General features: G+C 44.2%; 1 protein-coding gene across 3 annotated transcripts in view; it reads right to left on the bottom strand.

Annotated features, from left to right (window-relative positions):
- Positions 1 to 1,993: 1,993 nt before the first annotated feature.
- Positions 1,994 to 25,851, bottom strand: part of Pigg (phosphatidylinositol glycan anchor biosynthesis class G (EMM blood group)) — a 26,800-nt gene continuing 2,942 nt past the window's right edge. Inside the window, exons 3-13 of one of the 3 annotated variants that reach the window (XM_050155608.1) lie at positions 24,702 to 24,911; positions 23,812 to 24,000; positions 22,894 to 23,035; positions 19,052 to 19,264; positions 18,708 to 18,925; positions 18,055 to 18,336; positions 15,706 to 16,163; positions 13,248 to 13,439; positions 9,773 to 10,082; positions 8,132 to 8,295; positions 1,994 to 4,428 (exon numbers count right to left, since the gene is read on the bottom strand). In XM_050155608.1, coding sequence (XP_050011565.1) covers positions 4,212 to 4,428; positions 8,132 to 8,295; positions 9,773 to 10,082; positions 13,248 to 13,439; positions 15,706 to 16,163; positions 18,055 to 18,336; positions 18,708 to 18,925; positions 19,052 to 19,264; positions 22,894 to 23,035; positions 23,812 to 24,000; positions 24,702 to 24,911 — 2,595 coding nt within the window. In that variant the 3' untranslated portion in view covers positions 1,994 to 4,211. Of the gene's footprint in view, positions 4,429 to 8,131; positions 8,296 to 9,772; positions 10,083 to 13,247; positions 13,440 to 15,705; positions 16,164 to 18,054; positions 18,337 to 18,707; positions 18,926 to 19,051; positions 19,265 to 20,373; positions 20,509 to 22,893; positions 23,036 to 23,811; positions 24,001 to 24,701; positions 24,912 to 25,851 lie in introns of those variants that run through there. The other 2 variants (XM_050155609.1, XM_050155610.1) reach the window with 2 other exon arrangements.

Here is a 25,851-nt window from a genome sequence, read left to right as displayed (position 1 = left end):
TTGGATTTCATCTGGCTTGAGTAAACACAGGTCTCCCACCCTACCCCCTATGTCATGAAGATTGCTGCCCTTCGGGGAGAGGGGTGTGATCCAGAGGTTCCACCTAGGGCTGAGCACCCTGCAGCCGTAGTCTCCGCTGCTGACCAGCTGTGGGTTTGTGTTCATTGCTGTCTACCACAAGCAGCTTCTCTGAGGACTACTAAGAGATACACTCATCTACGAGTCTATCAGTGTCACCAGGAGTTGTTTTAACACTATGTCTATTTAGCAGAATAGTAAGTTCTCCCTTAAGGACCATGACCGGTCTAGCCAGTTCTCGGCCTCATTGATGGTACCGGGTATGGGTTTCATTTTGTGGAACACGCCTTAGATCCGTTTAGAAAGCGGCTTGTTATTCCTATAACATCCATGCCAGGGCTGCACCTGGGAGCCTATCTAGCCCCAGAAGTCACTATTGTAGCTTTCAGGGGTCACAGCTGGGGAGACTGATAAAATGCACAGCATCTACCAGCACGCTGACCGCCAGTCAGCAGGGACGAAGCCTGCAGGCCAGTGCTTGTGACTGAGTATGGTGTCATCCACACTGGGATCTTACCGTCAAGTCTAAGGGGTGACCAAGAGCAACGGCAACAGCCTGTTACATTGGGAGAGGTCGGTGGGACCCCATTTGTTAAGGCCTGTACTTTTAAGTTATTTTAGTTCATCAGAGAAGAATGATTATTTTGGGATAAGGAAATGAACCATCAGGAGAGGGGAAGGGACGGATATGAGGGGAGCACAATGCTATCCCTCTATAGAAATGTCCTAGTGGAAACCATTATCTTCTATGCTAAGAAAGTAATTAAGAATAAACTGTATTATGAAAGTAAAGTTTAAAGGTTAAATACTGAATTCTCTCTAAATTTTGTATTTTATCTATTTGGATTCACGAGTTAGAAAAAGGCCTAGTTTATAGCAAATTTCATGACAAATGGGTCTAATTCTGCATCCCCCCATTCCACCACTACCCCTTATCACAAATAGTTAATAACACCTAATTTCCTGCAGCTGTAGTAGTAATGAGGAGCTTCTGACCGGGATTTCTAGGAGTTTGAGGTTAGCCTAGTCTACATAGCAACTCCCAGGTGAGCCAAGGCCACATAGAGAGACCTTGCCTCAAAAAAGAGAAGAAAATTTTTTATCAGGGCTGGAGAGACGGCTCAGAGGACCTGAATTCAATTCCCAGGACCCGTACCAGGTGGTTCAAAACCTTCTGTAAGTCCAGCTCCAAGGGATTCAGCCCCATCTGGCCTCTCCAGGCACCTGCTCTCTCATGCACAGACCCAAAGCAGACACACAGCTACATATAATTTTAAAAACAATAAAATGTCTTAAAAGCAAAGAAAATCTCTACCTCAAAGGCTCAAGTGCTGGTATTACAGACATGCATCACCAGCTTTAGAATTATTTTATGTATCACTGTTCACTGTTCACAAGATTGAAAACGGGTGGGCAACTTCACTGAAAGAATCAGAAAAAAAAAAACTCTTTGTATTTTTTCACCTCTTCCTCCTACCTAAAAATGAACTTCTCTGCTACAATTTACAAAAGCGTTGGGTTAGTAAAGTGATGAAAAAAGCAGAAATGTCAGGAGAAGGAGGTTGGGTTGGAAAGAGAGGACTGTACTGGGCCCACAAGGAGATATCCATGCCCTATCCTTGCTAAAATACCAGGGTATAGGAAAACTTAAAGAAGTTAGTTGAATACATGGATCTTTTAGGAAGGCTGATCTTGAAGGAACTAACAATTAAGAAGTGGTTTAGACACTGAGCATGTCAAAAGAGCTGTGCTTGACAGAGACAAATTGGACAAAGCCTCCTCCAATTTCCCAATTATCCCATTGTTCTTGGAGGCCTTGGCCAAAAAGGCCTGGCTTCAGGGCTTGCTGCTAACTTAGTGTGGGCAAGGTCTAGAGTTTGACCCCCTAATACTGCCAAAAGAAAAAAGACAAAAGTTAATGTCATGGGTTATGCAGCCTCTTTATTGAAGTATCTATGACATTTTAATGTCTAAACAACAACAAAAATCATTATCATTTGTTTCCTCTAGAAAATAGTGAAACTATAATAAATTTTTTTATAAAAACAAATATACTGTGGATTTTCTTTTCCCCTTTATACTTTCAAGCTATATTATATATACCTTAGTATATACACACAGACTTACCCCAATGTACCCTTTTAAGACACTGCATTTAGTCTTTAATAATTTCATACATCTATATAATGTACTTTGATCATTTTTATCCCTCGCCCCCCTTTATCATACTCCCCCTACTTTCTCCGGAACTCTTTTTCCCAACACATCCTCTGTTCATGTCTTTTTTCCCCAGCTAATAACACAGTTATTAATTAGTGTTGCTTATATATATGTATGTGGTGATTTACCAGATCATGGGCAACTTAACAGCTATCTCTCTGAAGAAAACAACTCCTCCAGCACCCATTAGCTGACAACAGCTCCTCACTTGGTACCTCAAGTGCCCCTCCCCTATCCACGTTAGAATGTCAAGGAGCTCAGTCTTGTGCAGGTCTTGGGTAGGTAACCACAACTGCTATGGTTCATGATCTCCAGAAGAAAGAGTCTCACATTCTCAGCCCTTGCATTCTTTGTTTGTTCTTCAACAACGTCACTTGATTGGGGTGTGTGTGTGTTACAGATGGTCCATTTAGGACTGAACATTCAATAATCAATTATCCTCCACATTTTGAGTAGTTATAAGTCTCTGCATTAATCATTGCCCACTGCAAAAATTGAAGCTTCTCTGACCAAGGTTGTGAGCAGCCCTAATCTCTGCATACAAACACAAATATTTAAAAGATAGAGGGATAGCATGTCCACTGTGTAAAACAGTAGTGCGTGTTGTCTTAGAGCTTACGACCCCTCTGGCATGATGCAGAAGAGGCTCCAAATCCAACCGTAAAGTGTTGGTTACCACCACAGCATTCATTCAAACCCAATGGTAAAGTGTTGGTTACCACCACAGCATTCATTCAAACCCAATGGTAAAGTGTTGGTTACCACCACAGCATTCACGCCACTCCTTACTGGAGGCATCTGGCCTGGAAGGCCAGTTTTGTGTCCCTAACCAGATCATCAGTTCAGTGTGCATACACAGACAACCTCCCTTCCCCCATTTCAGTCCTACTAACCTGGAAGAGCTAACATCTGAAACCAGGCACAGTAATCCTAACACTTGGGAGGCTGAGGCAGGGTCAAAAATTTGAGACCAACTTAGGCTACAGAGATCCTGTCTCAAATAACAACAATAAAAGCCTATATACCACTTGCCAATTTTTGTTTTGGTATCAAAGCACAGTATTTAAGCTGACAGAGAAGAGGTAGTATACTCCACACATTTCCAACCACAGGTTTGAGTGAGCTGCTTTTCCTATTTTTCAAACATAAATTACAATAGATCAAATGTAGATTCCAACTATCTTCAATTGAGTGGGTCATTTAAGACATCTGCAAAAATGCAAAAATATAAAAACAATTCTATTTTTCTCATTAAATATTTTTTGGAAAATATAGTTATTTTGTTATATTAATATACAGCAGCTTTTATGGGGGGGTTGAGACAAGGATGCTGTGTAGCCCAAGCAGTCTGAAAATCATAATATTCTTGATTTTTCCTTCCTGAGTACTGGTATTATCCAACTATGTTCCACCTTGTCCACCAGCAGATTATTTTTAAATGAACAATATTTTTAAATGTTTTAGTCTTCATTTCAAATGCTATCAACATTGATAAATATAATCCACATAAGCTGAAACATTTTGGGGGCCTCTGATTTAAGAGCTCTTAGGAGTGTCGGCCCCTGCAGCAGGCACACCTCTTCCCATAGGCTCTCTGAGATTAACACACATACTGATAAAGTCAGAACCTTTGCTCCCATCAGTTAACATACATAGTCACAACTCACCCAAAGGAAATTAAAATCTCAGAGTCATTGATTTTAAATAGGGAAAATTTGATACTTAAGTATTTAAAGTGATCTTTTATTAATCTGCTATTTAATTTCAATCCAAGAAAAATTAAGTTATCCACTAATGTCGGCTTCACATATTTTTCCCCCTCAGAATAATCTTGAATGGAGGCAGTTTCAACATTCAAATCCATGATATAAACAGTGACTAAAAACACATCGGCTCCAAGAGTCTGTCTCCGCCTAAGCCCTTGTGTGGCGAGTCTGGTTTGTGGCAGTGAATACCGCACAGAGGGCAGCCGTGATGAGCAGGTGCATCCCTTCATAGAGAAGCTTTGGGGAAAACACACTCCATATGAACAAGTGATAACGCAGAGATGTCACCAGGACGATGTACGCGGCAACTGGAACAGAGCCAATCAGTGCATAGCAGAAGCAAGCGCGGCTCAGTGCTGAACCACTGTTGGCAAGACAAACACACGTCAGAGCATGTCACAGGGCACTTCATGTTTCTACTGTTGACAAGGCAAACACACGTCAGAGTCACAGGGCACTCCATGTTTCTACTTAGAAAATAACAATGCACGATCTTGCTTCTGGACTAGAGCACCCGTAAATTCTCTTCTGTGAACCTGTCGGGTCACTGGACACAATGACCACTGTGCTCCAGGTGCTATCAGGAAAAGTGAGACTAGGCTGGTGAGACGGCGGGGGGGGGGGGGGGGGGGGGGGGGGGGGGGGGGGGGGGGGGGGGGGGGGGGGGGGGGGGGGGCAAACGGCACTTGCTGCTAAGTCTGACAATCTGAGTGCAATCCTAGGACCCGATGGTAGAAGAAGAAAACTAACTGACTTACAAGTTGTCTTCTGACCTATATGTGTCACATACACACACGTACACATGCATACGTGTGCGAGGGCACACAAACACACACACACACCAAATAAGTGAATGTAATAAAAATGAAGACCAGGAATCCTTCTTTTAAAAAGGAGAGGTAAAAGCCTAATAAATACATAAAATATAGCAAGCAAGCGTTTCTGTAAAGAACAAAACAGCAAATTTAATGAGAAGGGCAACATACGCTCCTCGGGCTCTTAGAAACACTTCTAAACCACAGGAGCCCCCTTCCTGTGGAGGTGTACTATCCTCCACTATCACACTGTACTACTAAAAACCACTGCCTCTTATGTCTCTTTGTATTCTATGGGGATCACTTGAGCGTGTGTACACTGCAAGTTGCCTTGTGACCAGTGGGGGCCATGCTACAGAAAAACTAGGCAGCGATGTGAAGTGAACATGTCAGGAAGGCCACAGGCAGATAAGCTGTAGCTCAGAACAGGGTGTGAGGTGAGGCAGCAAAGCTGGACCTGGTGGTCGAGTCTGGGAAGCACACAAGGCCTTCCACAATGCCGCTATGGGTGGGATGTGGAAGCTGGGACCATGGGATTTACAAATCTGGAGCTATCACAGATTCATGAGAATAAAATATCGTTATGTAATGCTTGTATTGATGGTATGAAAGCAAAAGGAGTGGTTCCTACTGGGGAATGATGTTCCTGAATGTAGTCCATGAGTGGCAAGTCATGCCCTGCTGGGGTGTGTATTTAGAGGCAGAGCGACAGGTTTGTGCACATGGCTGTCTGTGCATTTGTGCACCTGGGTGTGTTCTGTCCTGTTGATCAGGATGCCATTTTAGGACAGCCTCCTAAACACCTGTTTCCAAGCTCATTACCCAGTGTTGGGCACCAACAGCTACGCAGCGGCCAAAAGACAAACCTGGTTCTGAGCACCGGACCCCTTGCCTTCTCAAACGGTGTTGCCAGTGGATGGCTTGAGCTAACCTCTCTTCAACACCACCTCAGCTTTCACTGGGTTCTCATCTCGGTCGTGGCACATTTTCTCCTGTTTAGTTCCCCAACCGTTACACCAGACTTGACCCCCTCCATATAGGTATCCCCAGCACTTCCTGTTTTACACCTCAGGCTTGAATTGCTAGCTCCTACTTGTCACAACCCAAGTGACTGCAAATGCCTCATGAACAGTGTACCAAAAAGTAAGAACTCGGCATAAGCCTTGGATAAAGGGCTCTGGCTGCCCTGTCCAGGGAGCGTAAACAGGGTGTCTGTGCTGAGGCAATGCTCTACCAATGTAGTTTTCCTTACCCGACATGTAAGCACATGGTAGGTACACTGGGTGTCCACGCGGCGTTGCTGTGTGGAGCAGTTTTTAGAATTGTCCATGTAGAATATTATGCATATTGCTCCCATAACATCAGCACAGGATTTCGGCATTACTGCAAGCAGGCAGTTTACAGCAACCACCACTACCAGATTCTGACCCGTAGCCTCGTGTGTGGGTTATATAATTTAAGACAAACTTTCTATAGGCTGCATCCAAGTGCAGGCATAGAACATCTACAGGGAATTTACAGCTTTCTCCCCTGAAAAGCAGAGTATCAGTTTGCTTTGTTTTTCTTCACAACCCAAATGTGGTTTGCATAGGAGGATGTTTCTCTTTTGGCTGAGACCACCACAGTTTCTTGTCCAGCTTTTGAGAGCTTTGTGTAGTGACATTTGAGCTAATAACCAGGGCTTGAGCACCTCTACCTGAGGGAAACGCAGCACCAGTGAACCAGTTTGAACCTGCTGAGTTCAGTGCCATCTGGGTCCCTCCATGGAGGTGCCAATAGGAGGTCAAAGCTAGTCTAGGAAGTAAGCAGACAGAACGGACTGAGGACAAACCCACCAAAGAAGCCAAGGATGAAGCCAGAGGAGAAGCAGAACCACAGACAACACTGACAGGAACAGGGGTGTGCACCCTACAGACCACTGAGTAAGCCTGGAGACACCCCGAGAGGAGTCACCCCCGACAGCCACCACAAGAGCCTGGAGACAACCCGAGAGGAGTCACCCCTGACAGCCACCACAAGAACTATTCTTCCAATCACAACCGGGAAGAGGGAATGGACACATGAAAGCCTCAACTTCACCTGTAAGCCTGGGATACGGGGCATGAAAAGACTGGGACCTCCAATCACAGTAAAACAGAAGAGGTTCTGGCTGGTAGAACCACGCCCATTCAGTGTGTGAGAGGCTGGTCCATGTCACAGAAAGAGGCTAGTTTTCTCTGATTCAGGCACATTGAGAATACATATGCACATCTGGATCCAAGAACATATGGTTACTAGCAGTGGCTGTGAACCTCTAGACAACTCTGAGCCTCTGATGAAGCCTTTTTTTCAGAAAGGAACAACACACAAACCAACAACTGAAGCAAAAATGAAATAGGAGGACACCGTAGAGAAAATAGGCAGGGGCAGGCTGGAGCATGCTGGATGAGCCCGAAGAGCTATATATACCCCAACCTGAGCAAGCTGGATCCTGGGAAGGGCCTCCACGCTGCTGGAGGGCACAAGAGCCCAGACTGGCTCAGGCAGATGGTGACTGACTCAGAACCTGTACAGCCAGCAACTATGCCTAGCATATTCCTTCTGGATCACCAGAAGGGTTTTTTGGAGAACAAGAGTCCATGTCTTTTGTCTCCTTGCCCTCAGAATGGAAGTGGCTCAGAGCTGAGTGTGGAATCTCCGTCCCTTTCCCATTTCCTGGCTGTGGTTACAAGAGTGTCTCTCGCCATGGGACATCTCCTCCTGCTGACCTCAGTGAGCTCCAGACTGCACTTTTCTTGCCTTTGCCAGTGGTATCTGGCTTTGCTCCTCATCTGGTCTTGCTACATGGCTTTCTTTATGGTATTTTTCTTCTTGTGTGGTTTGAACAGAAAAACTGAGACCCCATCAATAGAGTCCTTCAGATCTGACTGAGGCTTTTGATCCATGAACTACATTTCTTATGTAAGGAAAAGAAAATCAATAAAAATGATCCTCTAACTTTTTGAGCTCAAGTGCCTTGTAAATAAAACACTGTTATTTTGTTTTGTTTTGTTTTGTTTTTTCGAGACAGGGTTTCTCTGTGGCTTTGGAGCCTGTCCTGGAACTAGCTCTGTAGACCAGGCTGGTCTCGAACTCACAGAGATCCACCTGCCTCTGCCTCCCGAGTGCTGGGATTAAAGGAGTGCGCCACCACCGCCCAGCCCAATGTTATTATTCTTAAAACCCGACAATCTGCAATCACATTTGTTCTGAGAGACAGAGTAAGTGCCTTACTTGTTTGTTTCTGAGCTCAGGAAGTGCACAAGGTGGCTGGCCCAAAGCACAGGCCCCACGTAGGTCCCAAACACGGTGAGGAATGTGGCTGGAATTTCCATGTAGGTGTCTAAGCCCACAAAGCCTGCTGAAATGTCAATGGTGGCAATGTTGTTTGAGTTACCCTGGAACACAGAAGAACAAGGTTGCTCTTTCCACATGTGAGCATGGATACATGACCAGGGGAGCAAGGGCACTGATCACAGACAGTCATCACTGGGCTGGCTCTCCAGACCCGAGAAGGGGTAGAAAATAACCTATACAGATGAATCTTGTGAAGAATTTTGCATGCTTCAATTTGACTGATCACAGAAATCTCACACCTTCCTCCAGGCATATCAACTGCTCTCAGGACAAGTGTATGGACCTTTCCTTCAGGACCTCTGCTTGAGGATGGTGCATGTGGTCCTCAGAGGCCCACAGGACACATCCTGGATACTGCCATACTGGTAAACTGCTCACTGAATACCCAATCCTGCTGAAGTGCAACATAAGACATGGGGATCCATGCCAGAGTATACAGCTGATGTCTCCCTATATCCTACCGACTATATCTGTGTGCCCAAGCTATTCACTGGTCTTCAGTCTATTAGAGGCGAGTTCTGCTGGTTCGTGGGGGAGACCAGAGTAGAGTCAGGAGGGCCAGATCACCACAGCAAACAGCCCAGAGCTGGTCTTGGGCTGGTCATAGTACTTAAGGAATTATAGATTCCTGTAACTGAATCCAAACACTCTTGGCCTTTGGTGACAAGAGGACAAAGGACAAGTCATACAACCTAGACTGATTCACGGGTAAGGCTGGAGACATGTGAAGCCAAGAGCAGAATGGAACACAGGGAGGAGATGGACCTATCAGGACACGACAGATAAAGAGAAGCGGTCAGTGTACACAGAGGAGGTAAAGCAGAGCTGTGAAGGAATCTAAGGTGATAAACACCTCCCTGGGGTTGCCTTCTAAGGCCCACTATCTGCCCAAATACCTTTCTACACAACAAAACAGGCTTGAGTTTCTGATGATGGAGTTTTAAATACAAGGAAGAAGTCCTGTGATCCCCGAGGCCTTAGAGGACTAACTGTGGAGACACTCAGTGGTTCCCAGTGTGGACAGCCTTGAGACCAGGGACAAAGGTACAGGAAGAACCTTTGCACATTTCCCAAACAGAACACACAAAAGACTTAATGTATTTTCTTTACCATTTGTAATAAATCAATTCCTACCTAATCCTCCCTGCAAAGCAACAACCCATTGTCTTATAGATATCTAGATGCATCTACATAGGGCATGTCTTTTTTGGGTTTTTTTTGAGACAGGTCTCACTCTGTACTTCTAGCTGGCCTCCAACTCACAGATCTCCCTGGCTCTGCCTCCCCAATGCTAGAATTAAAGGCATGCACCAGTACACCCGGTCAAGCATGCCCTTTTTTAAATGACAAACTGTACTCTATCTAATAAAATCCACATAAGATGTAAATATATTTTCCATACATTTTCAGTTCTTTCACTGAACAGATACAACTTTCCATCTTACGTTTTCAGAAAGAAAAACTAAAGATACATGGCATACATGTTATTATCTATCCACGATAATAACAAAAACCTACCTGAAAATAGAAGAATGCTTGACCAAACCAATAATGCATTACAGTGATCTTGGCTGCATCATGTCTCAGGTGTTTCCAGATGAACTCAGTCATTATAGTCTGAATCAAGAGGCTAAATGCTAACACTGGAAGATTATGTGGTCTCAAGAGCAAAGCCGCCAGAAGAACTAGTCCACTATGTATCTCCCACAAACCTAAAGTCCTGGTTTTGAAGTCTGCTGCAATGACTTGTGCTTTCAGTAAACCTTTGGTACCCGTGAACAGAATGCCAAGGACAAATACATAAACAAAACGAGCTTCAATAATGCCCCTAAAAAAAAAAAAGCAAAACATGTTAGATTCATTTGTACTATCTAATAAAATTCAAGTACATATTTTTCCATTTAAAACAAGTATCTAATTAGAGAATGCCTGAATGTGCCAGTACAGCTAGACAAGCTGTGCCTACTTTAAACAAACAAAAGGCATGTCTACTTCTACCCGTGTGCTTTTAAGGAACAGCCAGTTAGGCCAACAGGCATAAGCTGGAATGTATTGTCCTGATGAAGTTTGGGGGAAAACTTGCTTATATGGTCCAAGGATCACCCAACTGCAAGACCAGAGCTATACCCTTGTAACATGCCAAGAAAATCACTAATCCACTTTGCACAGCTAATTGAAAAACCATTGTGACAGTCCAAGACCTGAGTATCGGAAATTTCCTAAGTTCAAAATGCTAACTGCAATTCAGCATGTTCTATTGCAAATAAATGGATTTAAAAGGAACTTGCAGGTTGACGTGTATAAGATGGGCAATGTCAGCATGCAGTGGTCTCTGTGGCTCACAAGTTCTGCTGTTTGAACAATTAATGCTCTGACAACTTCATTGTGTGTGAAACAGAAAGTGGTTCCTACACATCACAAAGTTACCCTAGGAATTATATATGTGTAAAAAAATAGACATGAAGGATTTGACACACAGTAATGCTTAGTAATATTAAGTAGTAGCAGTAATATTAAATACGGTTATGAACTAAGTATCTTAACACTTAATTTAAGTATATAAAGGATACATGTTATAAGACTATGTCTAATAATTTCATCTTCTTTAATATATATTCCTAATACATGGTATTTTCAAAATATTTTATAAATGGTGTATTTATATACTTTAAGATTAATGGTGGAATACTTTTAATTCCAGCAGTCAGGAGGTAAAGACAGAGACAGACAGTCTGTGAGTTTGAGGCCAGCCTGATCTACATAGTGCGTTCCAGGCCAGGCTACATATTGAGATCCTGTTTAAAACAAACAAAACAACAAAACAAAACAGGTTTGATTTCCCAGCACCCACATGGAGGTTCACAACTGTAACTCCAGTTTTGGGGATTCAACGCCTTCTTCACATACATGATGCACAGACAATGAATTTTAAATAAAATAGCAACAGCAGTATACCTGTTTCAAAAATGGATTTCCTGTATCACGCTGTCATACAACACTTTGTGTACTATAAAAATCCCCATTTATTATGATCATTTTAATGCAGTGTTGACACTGTGTGTTACATGTGGGGCAGTGTGGTTATATAAAGGGGTGTATGGTCCCGATATAAAGGCTAACAGCAGGTCCCTTTATAGGACAGAATGCAGCAAACACATGGCCCTCAGAGTGTTTCACAGAAGAAGCCCTCTCCCAGCAGATAATCCCAGGCCACTAGACAGGAAAGAGTAACAGAAAGAGCATCCAAATGAGTCCCCAGACCTCACCAGTCAGTGCTTCTCATTCCTAGCACTTTGACTTTCAATCCTAGACATGCTTGGGCTTCAGACAGGGAAGAAAGGAAAGAGTCAAGAGAAAGGGTCGTGACTACTTGGTGAATATTGACTCACAGTAAATGCAGAACAGATAGGTCAGGGTCCAAGATGAATTCAGAATTTGAGCAGTTTAGGAACCAGGTGGATCTGAGACCAGTGCATTTTTAAAAACCAAGATAGACAGGGTGAGGGACGGATGCAATTTACAGACAGAAAGAGCATGCTGAGAGGAGAGACACTGTACCACAGTCTTGAGATGAATGACGCAGAATTCAAGGACAGACATGCGAAAACAAGAAATGCACGCACACACTGCACTTGGAGATTAAACAAAGCCCCAAATGTAAGACGCAACCATTGCCCACAGTTTCAGACTCCTAAGCCAAGAACAGACTTTGTCTCTACAAAATGTCCCCAGTCTCAACCACCATCTTCTTCATGTTCCCCGCGGCTTTCTGCCTCACTGAAGGCCACTGCCCTGCTGGCCCCTGCTCAGACACCAAGATGTTTCCTGGTACGCCCCTAAGCTTCTGGCTACAGCCCTCGGCTCTCAGCACTTGTTAACCCTAGATTCTGTGAGGTACTCAAGTGAGTAAAAAGGAAGGCCATAACCTATATATGACCTTGGCTCCTAAATATGACAATATTTACTCAACTTAAGTCATATACAAAAAAACGTTTGGTAAGTTGGACTCATGTAAGAGTTCGCCTATTGCTTTACCACACCCTTCTGTGCTCTATGAAAACTTATTACCTCATGGTTACAAGATCCCACCACAGGGTTTCAACATATCTGTGAGGGTTGTCCCACTACTGCTGGACAACGACAAATTATTTATTCCTTCAACTGCAAATGATGCTTCAAAGAACATGAGGGTATCTTGTTTCCGATGGCCCCTCTGCTGTATTCTCGAGGCACTTTTGAGAACAGATATAACCACACCAAGAAGGCTAGCCACGCTCTGCAGCCCTGTCCAGTCAGCTGTAGTTCTATCATGGACACCAGACTCATGGTTAGCCCTCTTGATCTGCACAACAGGAGTTCCTTGGCCTTACAAGAGTAACATAGGAAAGCCAGCTTCCTTTCCCAGATGCTGGGAGTATCCACACTATTACTGTCTTTGCTATGTAAGTCAAAGCTAGCTTCCTTTCCCAGATGCTGGGAGTATCCACACTATTACTGTCCTTGCTATGTAAGTCACAACTCAACTTAGCAAGACTAAATCCTAGTAAATGAAGGTTGCTGTTAACTCATTTATCACTTCATTCATCAGTCCTAGGCCTTAATTTATTTATTAATTAAAAATAAGTACAATGAGCTTACTTCTAAATTATTTTTCTCCCAAGAGTGCTAACAAAGTGGTTCACTACGGTATTCTTGGCCAGGATACAATAGCTGCAAATGAAACCACTATTAATAAAAACTACACTCCAGGGTCTGGAGAGATGGCTTACAGGTTAAGAGCACCCACAAGGCAGCTCACAACGATCTGTAACTCCATTCTAGGGGATGTGGCTTCCTCACATGGACATAACTACATGCAAAACACCAATGCACATAAAATAACAAATTACTTAAAAAAATAGACCCCACTATTGTAAAGGTTAGCATGGCATTTTTTTTAGTACAGAAAACACTGAAATATATAAAAGCAAACTTTGGTCTCTAGTTCACTTACTTTGAAATGCTTTTGTTGTCTGGCTGCCATGGAAAGAGCACAATCCCAGTGGCTGCCCTGTAGCAGAAGACACCCAGCAGCCCCAGTGCTAAGGCTGCCTTGGAGACAAGGGAGCATCCCTTTTGAACCAACATGAAGATCACAGCCAGAGAAAGGGCAGCCAGGCCTGAGAGTTGAGCTTTGTGATCAGAGCTGAAATAAGACAGAAGATGTCCAGATTACACCAACAGAATTGTGGGTATTGAAGGGTTTTTAAAGAATTACAATCAGATGACTTTTCTAGAAAGCCAGAAAACAAAACGAGTTCTTAAATGTCACAAAGACGACCATGCTGAGATCTCACTCACTTCTTACTCTCAAGATGGTCAGATGCTGGCATTAGGTACAAACAGCTCTGTCCTCCAGTCCTTGACTTGCTTCGTGCTCATCCTGGCTCTACCGCTCTCCCATGACCTCAAGTCTCTCGGCCCTAGCTTCTGACAGGTGCTGTCCCGCTGAGCGGAGGTGCACTGGTGCTACGTGTAAAAGAATTCGGGCAAGGCTGGCTCCCTTATGTTATTTACAGCTATGCTCATAAAGCTTCGATAGCTAATAGTTGTTAAATACATATTCTGGAAAGATATACATAGAAATGAGAAAAGATTTTAGAAAATGTGAATGAAACTGGGCATGGTGATATACATCTGTAATCTTGACAAATGAGATCACAAGTTTGAGGTCAGGCTTGGGGATACAGGGCAAGACTTTGTTTCAAAACACACAGGGGGGGGGAGGCAGAAAGGGGAAGGGGAAGGGAGAGAGAGAACAACAATAACAACAAAAAAAAAAAGAAAGAAAAAAGAAAAAGAAAAACAAACTAGAAAATGGCGTAAGACAGTTGTAACTGTCAGGACACCCAGGAGGTCTCACCCCAGAGGTGGTCTCACCCAGGAGGAGGTCTCACCCAGGAGGAGGTCTCACCCTGGAGGAGGTCCCACCCTGGAGGAGGTCTCACCCTGGAGGAGGTCTCACCCTGGAGGAGGTCTCACCCTGGAGGAGGTCCCACCCAGGAGGAGGTCTCACCCTGGAGGAGGTCCCACCCAGGAGGAGGTCTCACCATGGAGGAGGTCTCACCCTGGAGGTCCCACCCTGGAGGAGGTCTCACCCCGGAGGTCTCTGCTATGCCCTACACTGAACACCCTAGATATCCCACTAGAGTGCTGTACATCACCACAGAAAATGGTATTAAAACAGCTTTGGAGTGGACAGCTAATAGGGTTTATAAAATGCCTCTCTGTAACTTGAATGGCCCAGGAATTCAAGAAAGAAAAAAACAAAAAACAAAACAAAACAAAACAAAAAAAAACAGGGTACAGGAAGCAGTACAATTGAGAAGGCATGTAGGTCACACATGAACCAAATGCTTCAATTTTCCAGAAAAACAAAACAGAGTCCATTATGTTCTTCTAAGACCTGGCCCTGTGCCCTCTTTCCTTCCTGAACTGCAAAGTGAGGACCACACTGTGCTGTTTCTCCAGGGCTGTTGTGCAGGCAAATGGCTGAGTCTACAAAGACGCCAGCTGTAACTGTGAGATTATGAAAGTCTGATAACTTAGCTAATTCTGAGTCACTGTTCTTTGATGCCCACATCCAGGTTGACTCTGAACTTGTCAGGTCTTGGGAGCACCATTTGCCTGTTTCTCCTCCATGCAGATACAAAGTCCCGCACAGTATCCACCTGAGACTTCCCAAGCACTAGCAGGAGCACCTCTGACACTCTGCACTACAATGTTATGCAGTCCTGAAACTGTTTGTTCCTTTGAACATTCTCATTTGCTGTTCTTTTACTTCAGCTTGAATCTTTGTTGCCAGACAATTAAAAATCAAGACAGTCTGGTCTTGACTTTGTCAGACTCAGATCCTTCCTTTTACTTCAAGTCTCTTCTTAAGACCCTCCGTCTACCCCATCTATATCTCTTCCTGGTTCTGCAGCCTCAGCAGAAGACTCGGGGGATATTGAGAGACCTGCTATGCTATACACTTTTCCTTCTATGGGTGGAGAGAGAGAGAGAGAGAGAGAGAGAGAGAGAGAGAGAGAGAGAGAGAGAGAGAGGCATGACTGATGAGAAGGGAGAGCAGAAGGCAAAGATGCTTCAGAGACCACAGCCTTGTGCCTACTGACCTTGTCCTCTTGTCCATGGCAGCAGTGTAGAATGAACCACCATGGACTTGACCCCAGAATTACATCTTTAGCACAATGATCGTTTCAAAACTCACAGGGTCTCAACCATTAACAAGTACTCTGATTCCACATTAATAAATCAAATCTATTAAGCGAGCCTCTTTTTAACTTCATGAGGCATATTTTCTATTTCTTTATATCTCAAGTATTATCTTGGTCTTTATCTTTAAAAGGACACAATGCAGAACAGGAAGGCCATTCAGCTGCAGATAGCTTCAGTCCACCGGTCGTGCTCACCTGGTAAGCCAGTGGCTGAAGTCAGGCCGGTGAGCTCCCTGCACCCCTGTCTGGTTCAAGGACCTCAGCAGCCGGCAGCAAATCAGCACCAGCCAGGGACTTGCCAGCACTGCCCACCATTTGCTGCTTCCTTTTGTTTCAGAAAGGGAGACCCCTTTACCCTTTCTGTCAGGCTCAGGGGTACTATAGCTTGTGCTGTCCTTCCGGGTACAAGCAAGTATGTCCACGCACTCTTGTTCAACATGGAAGCGATGCTGAGGTTCACAGTCATCTCCCAGAAAGTAACTCCTACAGGTTTCCTGACTCAGAGCCAGGCACAGAGTGTTAACAAGGAAGTACCAGGTCTGATGTTCTTCCTCCACAAAGCTGCTGGCTCCCAAGCTCAGGACGTGGCCCACTGTGCCCAGAAGAAGGAGGAGGTCCACCTCTGACCATCCTGAGCTGGGATGAGATGCACTCTGTTAGAAGGAAATACAGTTTCTGAAGGATAACCTGGAAATTATATCCATCACCCTGCAGAGTCCCTGGCCCACAGTGAAAAGGCCTCGTGACAGACACTTGCTGTCTTCCCATCCAACCCAGATCGCCTACTGTGGAAGGAAGCCCCTGCATGGGAAGCACCGGGCCCTCTCCTGCAGCGCAGCCCAGAGGAGGCCCACGAGGACACGGACATACCATGTCAGTCCTGGACTCTAAGTCCCAAGCTCAGTGTCAGAGACTGAAAGCAGGCCCTCAACACTGTGACTGTGTCCAGAGAACTGCCCAGAAGATCCTGGCCCAGCTGTCATGTTCCCTGCATGCCATCAATCTCCCAGGATCACATAGTTTCCACCATAATGGTTACTTCGGCTGAAATGGCAACAGAATACTATCTCTTCAATTATGTTATGATTTAGATATGAAGTACTCCCCTCACCAAGGGGGGGGGGCTCACAAAGGTGATTAGAACGAGAAGGAGCTAACTCCATTCTCCCTTCTTTCCTCTCTCTGCTTCTTAGCTGCCACGAGTAAACAGCTCGTTCCAGCCAAGCCTTTCCCATGTGATGTTTCCATCCCAACACAGGCCCACAGTAATGGAGCCAGCCAGATACGGGCTGACACTGTTGAAATGAGCTGTAAATCTTTCCTCCCTTAAATTGTTGACCTCAGATATCTTGTCATCGTGATGAAAGACTGACCAACACAAATTAGTAACTTAACAACAGTCGAGGGCTGATGAGGGTCAGCAGGTATAAGCACTTGCCGCCTGGCCTAATGACCTGAGTCCTATCCTCAGGACCCGTATGTGGGAGGAGAGAACTGACTCTCACAAGCTGTCCTCTGACCTCCACGTGTGCACCGTGGCATGTGTGCACACGCACACACATACATACATCCTAGTTCAATATGAAGTTCTTGTTACTTATTGTTCTGATAGCTCATAACTATGTATAGTAAGGCACCCAGAGAAACACCACGAATCCAAACAGGCCCTAAAGATGCAAACATACATGGAGACTGTGCCTAGACCCAGATACACAGCAGGAGACCCTTGAAAGCCCTGTGCTGGGAAAAGGACAGAGTATACTGGATGAGAGCTGGAGTTACTGCATAGCTTCTCAATTCCAGACTCTACCATGCCCAGATGCCTGGGTACCGTGGACGCTACCACACCCAGGTGCTTGGGTACCGTGGACTCTACCACGCCCACGTGCCTGGGTAGCATGGACTCTACCATGCCCACGTGCCTGGGTAGCATGGACTCTACCATGCCCATGTGCCTGGGTACCGTGGACTCTACCACGCCCACGTACCTGGGTACTCTGGACTCTACCATGCCCACGTACCTGGGTACTCTGGACTCTACCATGCCCACGTATCTCTTTCACACTGCTCTGTTACTGTCAAAAGGCGTCATACCAAAACCCAAGAATTTCACAGGAAACTATAAGCCTTGAAAAGAAAGTTCTGTGAGGCAGAACAGACCAATAGGGGACCAAGCTTCCTCAGAAGCCTCCTGCGTGTCCCACTGTTCACCGTCCATAAACCTTTCTTAAGACTACAGTACGCATGTTCCCTTTCTTCCACATCCAGAAACCCTATTATAACTCTGCTCCAGTCCAGCTCTTTCCAGCTGAGAATAAAAACCTGTGACCTGACTACCCAACAGAGTATCATGGGCCAACACACTCAGAAGCCTGGGAAGGGCTGCTTAGCTCTTTCTCCTACAGCTCACTTGGTGTGTGGTCTTTCCAAGGCATCTCCAGCACTGGAAGACTAGTATACACAAGATTTTCAGCCAATTTCTTATTAATGAAAGATTAGCTGGAAAACACAACAAAAGCCCGCCCACAAGGACCACAGCCATACCTTCTTCAGCAGAGTGCCGTCGGCGACCATCCTGATAAGAGCAGACAGAATCGCACAAAGCAGTGCAGCCACCAGCACCATCACACCCCCTGCCGCCAGCCACGGGAGGCTGCAGAGGTAGCATGAGCTCTCAGACGAAGTGCATACCAGGACATGAATGGCCGAGAGAACCAGAAATAACAAATAAAAGAGCAGGGAAGACACGGGAGACAACAGGGGGACATCCAGCTCATCCTTCCTGCACAGCACATGTGGGGTGCTAAGGAGGAACAGAGTGAGAACCTGAAACAGAAGATCGAGGGTTAAATGAGCCCATCCTGTTCCACTTATAACAACAACAACAAAAAGACCCAAGGAAAAATTAGTTTTAGTTTTTTACTAAAACTACATAGCTTGATTTATAGTTTCATCTCTGGAAGAACAAAGAACATTCCTATTTTCCATGGTATATCAATGCTCTTTTTAGACACAGGGTCTTGTTGTAGCCCAGGCTGGCATGACTTCCTTTCTGTCTTAGTAACCTGAATTCTAGGATTAGAGACATAACACTATCATGCTTAGAAGTAATGATATATACATTTAAAACCATTGTGTTTTAGCTGAGTTGTGAAATCAATTTAACACACAAACCATGACAATACAAGCGTCTGTACCTCCAAAACCACGACAGTCCCGACTGCCATGGAGTAGATGTCATAGTGAGCCACCTGTGTGCTCAGAGACAGGCTCAGGGTCTTCAGGGCACCCAGGTACTGCCTGAGGACTTTGGTCCCCAGGCCAAGCAGGACGTCTGAATGGTTTTCTTCCAAGTGTAGCTTGACCCAATTTCCATGCAACCTTTCTGCCATTTTAAACTGCTCAAATCCAGAATCTATCAGACAAAAGGATTATACACACTTATATCCCACTACAAACTGCACACCAGAAAACATCTGGAAAATGTAAGGCCCATGGGATCACGACGACCTTACAGAAGTTAGAACTACAACTACCTTACCTTTCTCATATGATGGCACATTTTCTTGCAATAGTTTGCTAAGTTGTAATGTGTTTAAGTGTAAGAATCTCAGTTGTTCTCGCATGGGTTTTCCTTCTATGACTGGAAATAAGAGGCTCCCTACACTGTCTTTAGGAATTGGCAAACCAAGTCCAATTGCTAGGGTGGCAGCCAAGTCAGTCTGTTGGACGTGCTTTGGGTGTTGGATATCCCCTGGAAAAAAGAAAACATTTTAAACAATAGGTTTATAAAAGGCAGAAAATGGTAGTTATTCTTGAATTTAAGCAACTACAGTTAATATAAATCAAAGCCACCATGTCTTCAAACCACTCAACTACACAATCACACAGAAATTTATCAAGTGCTAACTTCCCTTAAGTAGCTTATAATATATTGGATGAAGTCTAATTTTAAAAATACAGTTATGATGATTGTAGCATTGGGCATAGAAGTGACAAGTTGCCAAGCAGAGACCAAGGAATGGCCACTTGGGTGATGTCAAGTCAACACGAGTTAGGGTCAGCAGTGGTTCCCGAACTGTAACAGGATCTTTTCCTAGGAACGCAGGATGGGGATAGGTTCAGCAGGGCAGACAGGCCACTGACTAGGACAATGAGGACAGGTAAGAAGTAAGACTCTGTCTATCCACATAACCTTCTCAAGCTTGCAGTAGTGGTCTGCACAACCAGCTCCTTAGGAGAAGAACGGCTGTGGTGTTCAGACATCAGGCTCAGGGCCCTGTAGACCAAACAACCTTGGATGAAAAGTACCCTAGCAGAGATTTCTCAGCAGCAAAGAATGTGACCCCCAGCCCCACCCTACCTCCACCCCAGAAACATCAGAGCAGGTTTACAGGGCTGGCTGAGTCACCAGGAAAGTCTTCCTGGACGGCCCTGCTAAGAGCTTAGACACACAAGTGGGAAAGTGTGGAGATTTTACTTTAATTGCAGTAATTTTTTGTTGTACAGACTTTTCACTTGGTCAAATTTATTTTCTAGACAAACTTTCTACTTTAATATTATTGCTTATTATCTTCCAGTACTTTCTGCTACTATTTTCTTACATTGTTTTGAGCTGAAAAAAACAAGTATGAAACAAAAGCAAAAACAACACAAATTCACTTCATTTAATCAGACACTGTTCTAAGGCCAGTGCACGTCTATTGTGGGGTGGCGTAAGCGTATCCATGTGATGCTCTAACTTTACCAAACACTAATAACTAGAACTCTAGGCTCAGGCAGAGAAAACAGAGGCCAGCTCTATAGAGGTGATTTCATAGTTCTGAATGTGAACTGAAAGTATCAATTCAAACTCAAGATTACCTTATCTTAAAAGATTTCCACCGGTGTGTGTGGGGGGGGGCTGGAGTGATGGCTCAGTGGTTAAGAGCACTGGCTGCTCTTCCAGAGGTCCTGAGTTCAATTCCCAGCACCCACATGGCAGCTCACAACTGTCTGAAGATCCAGTTGCAGGGGATCTGACACCTTCACACCAATGCACATAAAATAAAGTTAAATAAATCATAAAAAAGAGTATATATATATAAAAAAAAAAAGATTTCCACCGGGCAGTGGTGGCACATACTTTTAATCCCAGCACTTGGGAGGTAGAGTCAGGCAGATCTCTGAGTTTGAGGCCAGCATGGTCTACAGAGTGTGTTCCAGGACAGAAAGGGCTACACAAAGAAACCCTGTCTCAAAAAAACAAAACACAACAACAAAGGTTTCCTTGTTCTGTCCAGAAACCTCTTAAGACCCAGTATAAATTCACACTTCTAGCTCTGACACAGTATAGTCTACCAATTCTACTTGAAGGATCAGGGCACCCTGGGGAAGCTAACTGAGCCCTGAGAAAGACACAGGCATGGCAGTTAGGAATACTGTTCAGAGGGTAAGAGAGGGATCAGAGACCACTGAGGTCTTGCCCCTTTAGGCAAGGACTTGGGAATTAATATGAAGATGCTCCCACTGACCAAAGATATGGGAAAATAAAGAATAGTACTTATAATGAATAGAAACAAATCAATATGCTTAAACCCAATATTATTAAAAACTGAACAAGTTTAATTGGCCATACTTCAAGAATAATAATGAGTCATTAATTGATTTGAAACTGGTATGTGGGAAAAAAACAATACATTTTGTCTCTCTTATACAAAAAATATCACTGGGAAATCCAAAGTATACGAGAACACTTTCTTTTCCTTTCCTTTCTTTCTCTTTCTTTCTTTCTTTCTTTCTTTCTTTCTTTCTTCCTTCCTTCCTTCCTTCCTTCCTTCCTTTCTTCCTTTCTTTCTTTCTTTCTTCTTCTAATCAGGTTGTATTTGTATATTTAAGGAAACCACATTTTCCCTTTGTTTCTTTCTTTTTTTTTAATGAGCATTGGTGTTTTGTTTCTTTCTTTCCTTCTTTCTTTTTTTCTTTTTTTTTTTTTTGTGTGTAAAACAATGAAAAGAAACCATGATTTATTTCAAGGGGGAACAAATGAGGGGTACATGGAACGGATTGGAGGGAAGAAAGGGAAGGGAGGAATTAGGCAATTTTAATTTAAAAATTTGATTTTAAAAACCTTATGGTATAGACTGAGCATGCCCAGAGGCATTTCTGCCCATCACTTTAATCTTTTCCACAGTTTCATGACTTTAAACTAAGCATAGTCCAAAACGTGTCTACTGTTTTTTCTTTTTAAATTGTGACATTAAACTAAGCATGCTCAGGAACGTACTTTTTAATTAAGGATGTTTAGAAGGAGGCTAACCTCTCTAAATGAATACGAATAGGTTCCTTAACTAAAATTCCTGCTCTGTCCAAGAAAACATTGTTTTGGAAATGACTCTCATGGTCTTGCCAGCTGCAGGCACATCTTTCTCCACTCTTTCAGTCCTGGCTGCACTTGCTTTGGCTTTAAACTCACCAAGATGCAGACCCAATACATCAGGCTACAGGACCAGAACCAGAGAGTAGCTACAGATGCAAACCCAATGCATCAGGCTACAGGACCAGAACCAGAGAGTAGCTACAGATGCAAACCCAATGCATTAGGTTACAGGACCAGAACCAGAGTAGCTGCAGGTGTCAGCTTTGCTTTAGTCTTGTGGAGGCAGAAGGGCATGCAGCTGGGGGGTGGGGAGAGAGACAAGCCAGGCCAGGGAAATCAGGATTATGTTGACCTAGGAATGGGGCCTCAGCTAGTCCACTCTGCTCTCTGACCCTATCCCTGCTGTCACCACACAGTTTGAAATAGTGAGCACTTATAAAAATATTTAAATAGTAGCGGCTGGCATTTTTCTCATTTTTAAATTAGACCCAGGCAGTGGTGGCTCACACCTTTAATCCCAGCACTTAGGAGGTAGAGGCAGGTGAATCTCTTGAGTTCGAAGTCAGTCTGGTCTACAGAGTGAGTTCCAGGACAGCCAGGGCTACACAGAGAAAGTCTGCCTCAAGAAAGAATTGTATTTATTTATAGACTCACTTATTTTGTGTATATGTATGTACATGTGTGGGCACAAGAATGCCAGGTCAGAGGACAACCGTGAGAGTGATTTCTCTGCTTCCACCAGCTGAGTCCAGAGACGGAGCTCAAAGAGTCATTCCTGACCAGAGGTTCCCTTGCCAATTGAGACATCTCACTAGCCCAAGACAAATTTTGAGGAGTTCCATACCTAGCTAGTAATATTTCTAAAATTGAATTCTTACAAAAAGTACTTATATTTTGAGAATCAGAGCAAAGAATTTAAATTATAAATCCTGACTTCCCGTCTCCCCTTTAATTTTTATTTCACATTGTTTAGGATAACTTATACCAGACTACAGTTTTAAATGTTAATCGTTCCTAATTCTCACCAGGTTTCCTTTCAAATGCAGAGCTGATTAAGATCAGAGGTGTGCTTACTTCCTCTGTGGAAGAGGCCCCATGGCTCCCTGTCTCAGACATCCCATGATCACCACAGAGAACCAGCAAACTGGGTAAGAGAGTCTCTCTCTCCTGTAAGGTAAAGGAGAACCTGTCAACTGTACTTGTCTGGCAATAACTTTATGGTCTTGCAAAGGAAACAACTGTATAACTTCACTTTAGTTCATCAACAGAGCCTTCTCCTTAGTGCGTTAAATCTCTTCCAATAAGCTTTGAGTCAGATCAAACGGTCAGAGGCAATCAGGCTACAGGTGAAGAGAGAACAGTGCAGAGCTCAGAGTATACAAAGGTTGTGGTTATGACCTCGGACGGCAGGGAGCCTGCCATTTCTAAGCTGTGGGCACATGGCTCCTCTTGCCTCAGTTTCCCACCATTTATTTTACAGAAGCATCCAGAGGGGGTGCTAAGCAGGTCACGGGCTTCTCGCCCAGAGCTCTGGCCATTTGACCTTACCTGTTCCAGTGATACTGAGTGCTTCTTCTTTACCTGACACACACCACACACTATGAATCTGTCCTTTCTTCCTGCCAAGTCTCTTCACATAGAACACGCTTCCACGAAGAGTGTCCTGAACACACTATTTGAAATTATAGCCTCTCCTGAGTACAGGGGCACTGGCTCCTGCTGCCTGTGTCTTCCTGAGACAGCAACTACTTTTAGGCACATTTATATTATTTACTGTATTTCTGGAACTCTATAAACAGCTGCAGTCAAGGAACAACGATGTGGACGGTACCCACGGCAGAAGCATGACTGGTTGGCTGACAATGGGCAATGCTCTCTCAGTCATTTCTATTCATTCTAGAAAATATTAGCAACATGAAATCCCACCACCGTGCAAGCCTCACCTTTGACAGCAGTGAAGTGTGGATCTTCATCAGGATACTGTCCATTTCGCTGAGCTTGTGACCAATCAGAGGGCTGTTGGGCCCAGAAATGTGGCCAATGTGATCCAGCCCTAGATAGTGAAGGATCAACACATCCCAGTCTCCTCTCTTCAATACTTTATCCAGATGTCTTGTGACATTATTATCCACCTTCAGGGGGGAGGGGAGGAAGTACGTCTAAATAGTGCATCCAATTTCCTGGATCACCAGGAGTCAATCTCATGAAAATAGAAGAAAACAGAAACCAAATAAAACCAAAGCCTTGAAGTCATTAAAAAGGGTAAATGGATATGAGTATTAGACTAAGCTTATGCCTATTCTTTATAATGCCTCTAGTTTGTGAACAAGACACACACACAGAGAATTTAAAGGAGAAAGGCTATTCTGGCATTCAGCCCTCCCCCAGGGGACCACTGCTTGTCTCCCGCTTGCCCAGACAGGGTTCTCACTCATTCAGTGATGCAGCTCCTCGGCTGTGCACCCTTCCTGATCTTCTGGGCCTACAACATCTATCCAACTGTTTTGCATTTGGGGGCCTACACACCTCGGTTCACAAGGTTTATGCCTCCACTTACAACTGATTATGTAAATGAATGATTTTTATAATCTTGCCACACCACTCCATAAATTAATAAATACTACACAGGAAATAGCATCGCCTGAGTGGAAAATGGTAGTACCAGGCTTCAGGCATATGCTGCTCTTTTTAAGAAACCGACCTCGAAAATGGGTATGGTCGTGCATGGCTGTAATCCCAGCTCTCTGGAGGTGGAGGCACAAATACAAGTTCCAGCCACACCCGGGCTACGTGAGACCTTGTAATTGGGGAGGGGCGGGGGCAGGAAGCTGACCTCTATATAATCTGACACAAAGAATGATGTTGTCCCATCATACTCCACAAAATGCTTTGGGAATAATTTAAGCCATGTTTCATCTCCGTAAAATATCATTCTTTTCCCAGCAGCTTTGGCCTGTCTTATCACATTATCTTCTAGGAGCACAGGAGAATTGAGGTTCCTGATGACATCAACAAAGCCAGGGATACTCCCTGTCATCAATGCCTGCAGGAAGAAACATTCGAGACTTAAACAACAGATCCAAAAGTGCAGCCTCGGCGGCAGACGGGTACACACCTACAGTAGATCCTACACTGGCCACTGAGTGAAAGCTAGGACAGCAATGGGGCCAGTGCAGTGAGGAGACAGGACACAGACAATGAAGATATGATTATTTAATGAACATGGTTCAGGCAATCCTTTCATGGGTAAGACAGGAGAGGAGGAGACAATAACAGTCAGACATAGTGCCAATCACAGAAGCTCTGGGTTAATGACAGTTAATGTTAATGCATATGCATACACATTGAAAACATAAACCTGTATATTCAGACCCTTTGTCAGGGTTCCAAGTAAGATTTAACATGCTCTATGTGACAAGCAAGCTCATTAACTCTAACAAACAAGCCCTAACAATCCAGCAAATCTAATATCTGTCTCTTAAATTGTTTTTTTTTTTTTTTTAACTGCCGACATAGCGTTCTCAAAGTGAAGTGGGCCAGGACTGTTAGTGGAACATCAGACCCCACCCACAGTGTAGCACCTTGCAATAGACGGTGGCCTTGAAATATCCTGTCTTTCTGTTGTAGAGGAGTCAATACTCCACCCACTTTTACCACAGACCCTACCAGGCCACAGCAATAACAATAAATCTCCATGATTTGCAGTTATACTACCACTTAAGACAACAGCCATAGATTTGTGATAAAAAGGAACAGGAATCTTCGTAATGACTACAGAATTCTAATAAAATTTCTTCAGTGGCAAATAAACGCAAACTTCAGTTTTAGGCTCTAGGTCTTGAACTCAGTGCTATGCACATGCTAGGCAAGTGCTCTACTGCTGAGTTTTATCACCAGCCAAGTAAGTAAATATAATCAACCAGACTCCAGAGTGGCAGAATGAGGAGCTTGGCAAATCCCTCCACCACCCCCCCCCTCCCCCC

Source organism: Alexandromys fortis, unplaced genomic scaffold, assembly GCF_014885135.2.
Source record: "Alexandromys fortis isolate MF-2015 unplaced genomic scaffold, M_Fortis_MF-2015_v1.1 scaffold_87, whole genome shotgun sequence".
Taxonomy (NCBI): Eukaryota; Metazoa; Chordata; class Mammalia; order Rodentia; family Cricetidae; genus Alexandromys; species Alexandromys fortis.
Note: the sequence above shows the minus strand (reverse complement) of the source record. Positions and strands in the feature narration are given on the sequence as shown.